At 56.2% G+C, this 4,401-nt stretch overlaps 2 protein-coding genes across 2 annotated transcripts in view; one reads left to right on the forward strand and one right to left on the reverse strand.

The window, feature by feature from the left end:
• Positions 1–1,388: 1,388 nt before the first annotated feature.
• H257_17240 (hypothetical protein) lies at positions 1,389–4,137 on the forward strand (the record flags this gene model as incomplete). Its single annotated transcript, XM_009845956.1, has 3 exons — positions 1,389–2,692; positions 2,752–3,167; positions 3,218–4,137. The coding sequence occupies 3 exons, from the start codon at positions 1,389–1,391 to the stop codon at positions 4,135–4,137; spliced, it is 2,640 nt and encodes an 879-aa protein (XP_009844258.1).
• Positions 4,138–4,204: 67 nt separating this feature from the next.
• H257_17241 (hypothetical protein) overlaps positions 4,205–4,401 on the reverse strand; it is a gene marked incomplete at both ends in the record, with an annotated part of 10,913 nt that continues 10,716 nt past the window's right edge. Inside the window, one exon of the mRNA XM_009845957.1 lies at positions 4,205–4,255. Within this exon, the coding sequence (XP_009844259.1) occupies positions 4,205–4,255 (51 nt within the window). The remainder of the gene's footprint in view (positions 4,256–4,401) is intronic.

Genomic DNA, 4,401 nt, shown 5'->3' on the forward strand with positions numbered 1-4,401 from the left:
AGGCTTAAATAATGTCTAAAGTAACTTGAATAACGGTTGGGTGCGTTATTTAAAGTTACTTCATCTAATGCGATGATTGGTTGGTTGAAGGTGGTTTTACTGGCACTTTCGTAAAACAAGTTGTTTGCCGTTTTCATTCTGGCAAACAACTTGCTTTACGTCAACATGTCAAGGTGCTTGACGCAATGAAACTGAAGGAGCTATGGCCACATACATGACCTCCCATCCGTGATCACTACAGTACTAACATTATCTACTCCGAGTAATGTATATAACGTTAGGGATATAGTTAGGCTACAGTACTGTACATGTAGTCGTCGCTCTGTCCAATGATTCAAAGCTATGCCATACCTTCAACTCTTGATCTGCTCTAACCTTAGCACTGTACGTGGAAGGCAAGGGCGCACTACGACTACGCGATGTATAGTATTCCCATTTCACATCCTAATACGGTATGCATCGTGATGAACTGATGGTTGTGCGGCGTAAGTTGGCCAGGTGCTGCAACTCGATTAGTTAGCAGCTGAAATAAAGTAGGGTTGTTTTATTCTGCTGAAATGCAGAACTTGTGTTTAGCGTTGTTTTATCTTCAATCGGGCTCACTAGTATATTATTTTAAACTTCTGGTTGTTTAACGCAGCTAAACAACGGGCAAACTACTGAAAAGCACAATAATAGTTACATAAGAAGTAATTTGACTTCTAATTGTTAGATAACTTATGTAACTTGTGGGAGATCTCGATGCCTTGCAATCCAATCCGTGTATTGCAATGTCTAGCACAAACCCGCGTCAGCTCGCGTGAAAAAGTACATCGTCGGCCAGATCCAACGTGTGTGTGGTGAAACCATTCTCAGCATCGTCGGCGAGCCGTGCCAAGCGCGCGTTGGTCAAGCACTACGACGATCCGTCGACATGACGTTCGAAAAAGTTGCCAAGCTACTACACCTTTTTTCTATTGACTTGGGACTTTTTTCAACGTTGTTGGCTTGGCGCTCATTCAAAAGGGCGATGTGTCCATTGTCACGGGGTTTGTAACTATTTGACGAAGGCAGGCGCGGCGCGAGCGAGCGAACACAAGACACAAGCGTGTAGAGTAAGTCAAAAGTAAAAGTCAAGGTTAGCTATCTAGACGGAGGCGTCGTTCCGATGTTCAAAGAGTCACAGAACATTGTGGGACGATCGGGGATCTGGCTATTGCTGGTTCCGGGAGTAACGGGTTCGACCAGATTAGTCCCAGAGTCACAGTGGGACGATGATCCGGTAACCGGAGATACTACGGTTACCGGGAAAGGTGAAAGGAAAGTCGCTTCCTTTCACCCCGTGACATTCTCCCCCGCTTAAGTCCGAAGCTCCGGCAAGGACCAATCAGCACACAGGGTCCGGGAGAATGGTCGTTGGGCGAGAAAGGTCGGTTAGCGCCGTGGCCCGGACAGAATCCCGCAGTCAGAAAAGGCGCAAGCAGCGAGGTCGCATCATTCCACAACCTGACCCGGGGGCCGCGAACATGGATCACAGTTCTGCGGGGATGACACCGCCACCGACGGCACGGCCGAGGGGACCCGCAGACACTTCCGTAGCGCAGGACGAGAATGCCACTCCAGTCTCCTCTGTCGGAGGCCACGCGGCGCTCGCGGAGCAGGCGACCACTCAGGTGTCGGATGACCGCGCCTCGCCATATTCCTTCTTGCGCATGCACACCGTGCTCTCCCATGGCATCGTAGACTTGCCCAACAGTATTCAGCGAAACGAACGATCGTTACGCGTCCTCCAGGAAGTTCGGGCAGCGATGGCATCGACCCTGGGGAGCGGTCCCCACGACATGTCACAAGCTCGTCACGCCCTGGTGGACGAAGTGGAATTCTTGACAGCGACGTTGTCTGAAGTGAACGCCGAAGTCCTGGACCTCCGGACGGCCCTGGATTCGAGTCGGCGGGCCTTGGATACGGCACACGCAGAACGGGATGGGACCCACGACTTGCTACAAGAGGCTCAAGAGTCGCTCCGATCCTTGGAGCAAGGGCAACACGACCTCCGGGAGCAGCGTGACCAAGCCCAGGTCAGGCTGAACGACCAGCAAGCAGAACTCCGGGACCTGACGAGTCGGTTGACGGCCCAAACGGAAAAGGCCACCGAGCTGGGGCATCGAGTTCAGGAGGCGGACCAGGCCTTGGAAGTTATGACCGCCGAGGTTAACGACGCCCGGAACTACACGGCGCATTCGGCCAGGTTGGTCGCCGGAAAGGAAGGGGTCGTCAAGCTGGCGCTTCAGAACAAGTCGTTGGTGGTTGCCGAGATGTCGGACCTTCGTCGCAGCCTCGAAGACGAGAGGGAAAACTCGGAGAAGGCGCGTCAGGATCGGGATCGGGCACTTACCACGGCGGGAGAACTCCAGGAGCAACTCAGAGTCGCTCAAGACCGCCTCGCGCAGCTCGAAGCGCAACCTCCCCGTTTTTCTGCCAGCAACCCGGCTTGGGACATCCTACTGGCCGAGAACCAAGACCTCCGGGAGGCGGCCAAGACTCAGAAGGCGAGGGCCAAGGACTTCCGCGTTAAAAACAAGATCCTCCGGAGCCAAATCGAGGCCTTCCAGGCAGACGCATTACGAAAGTTGGGGGCCCTGGAGTCCCGGGTACAAGGGTATGCGAGCCAGGACCGGCGTCACCGCGAAGAGTTGGCCCAGTTGGAGGAAAAGTTACTTCGTGAGAAACAGGCCAGCCACGCTCTCGAGGAGAAACTTCACGCGTTCCAAGAGAGCGAGCGGACGTCGGCCCGAGCTTGTTGCATGCCAACGAGCACTTTCAGGACGCCGTCCCGTCGTTTTGGGATTGGGTCGCGCAACATTTGCAGGTGTCCGGGGCGGCCGGTGTGGCGCCGCTGATAGAGGCGTGGACCTCGAGTGATCCCGATCACTTCAAGTCCTGCAACGAGACCGTAGGCATTTTTCCTGCCAAGGCCGCGCGCGGTTTGACGGAGCCCCTGCTTGGGCGAGTCCGGGGCCCGACGTTCAGTGCTTGGGTGAATACGGCCCTCCCGGTTATGAGGGATGCGTTGAAGGAATCTTCTACGCCATCGCCGGGGGTCCCGGAGGCGGACGTTGTCGAGGCCCCCTCGGGCTCGGGGGCTAAGGGTTCGACCCTCCCAGGACCGGCGGTAGCCAAGGCACACGGTAAACGAAAAGTCTCCCGCGTTCACGCTGCTGTTCCCTTCCATCCGCAGACCCGAATCTACCCCGAGACGTTGATGCGACCTATCTGGCCGTGGCGTCCTCTAAGCCGTGGGAACAGTACAAAGCAGAGGAGTCGTTTATCCATTCGTCGTGGCGTCGACTTCCGCTGTGGGCAGAGCTTCAGGGACAACTCGAGGATTTCTGGGAGAACCATGTCCTCGCGCACTGGAACCGTCGTTTCATGCGGGGGTCGGCCGAAGTGAATGCCGAAGTCGAGGCGGCCATGGGGCCATTGGTGGGCATTATCGGATGCCTATACCGCATCCTTCGGCGCCATGGGACCGACTTGTTGCGCTTCCTTTGTTACCCCCATTCGTATTGGCCGGATTTTCTTCGCGACGGGGTCTCTTTGAAGATGATGGCCTCGGTCCAGGGTGCTCGATCCGTGCAGGAATACTTGTCGTCGCAAGGTTCGGAATTTTGGCCGGAGGTTCCGTCCACTTCTCGCACGGAGCCGTTCGATCCCCCTTTCATGGCCACTCTAGCCTTCCTCAAGGGGCGCTCGCTCCGGGAGTTTTGGTTGAAGAAGTTTGACCCCCTGAATCCGGCGAACTGTTCCCGGGAAAGAGTGTCGCGAGTGTTGACGTGGTTGTATGCTCAGGCCGAGGAGTGCCGACGCGCCGGCGCCTATCAGGGGCGTTTCCCGTTCGTGGTGGGCGACCGTTCGCATCCCCCCGAAGGGTCCCAGTGGGCACGTGGTATGCCGCGCCCAGCGGGCATTCCCCCCGCGGGGCATGCGCCCCCATTTCCCCACGTCACCGGGGTACCGAAAACGGACACTACGTTCGGCGCGTCACCAACCCTTTCAGCTTCCGGGGTTCAGAGTCCGCTCCTGGCGCCGGAGATGGTGGACTTGTTGTCCAATTCCGCTACGGATACCGATGAGGAGACGGTGATCGTTGACCTTTGACTTCCCCGGGGCCGCGGGTATAGTCCGGTTCTTGTATAATGCAGTGTTTCATGTATAAATGCAGTGTTTAGAGTCTTCCGGGAATCCAAAGAGAGGATCGGGCCGACCGGCGGAGTAGCTAGTACACGCGAACCATGGCTTCCACGTCGAGTTCCGCTAGTCTGGGGCTGCGACGTAGGGTAGGAAGGCCTTGGTGAGAGCGTTCCAGGTTCTCATATTCCGAGATGAACGACTCGTAATCGGTAAGCCGAGATCGCGGGGTCC

The sequence above is a fragment of the Aphanomyces astaci genome, assembly GCF_000520075.1.
Source record: "Aphanomyces astaci strain APO3 unplaced genomic scaffold supercont1.101, whole genome shotgun sequence".
NCBI lineage: Eukaryota > Oomycota > Saprolegniomycetes > Saprolegniales > Verrucalvaceae > Aphanomyces > Aphanomyces astaci.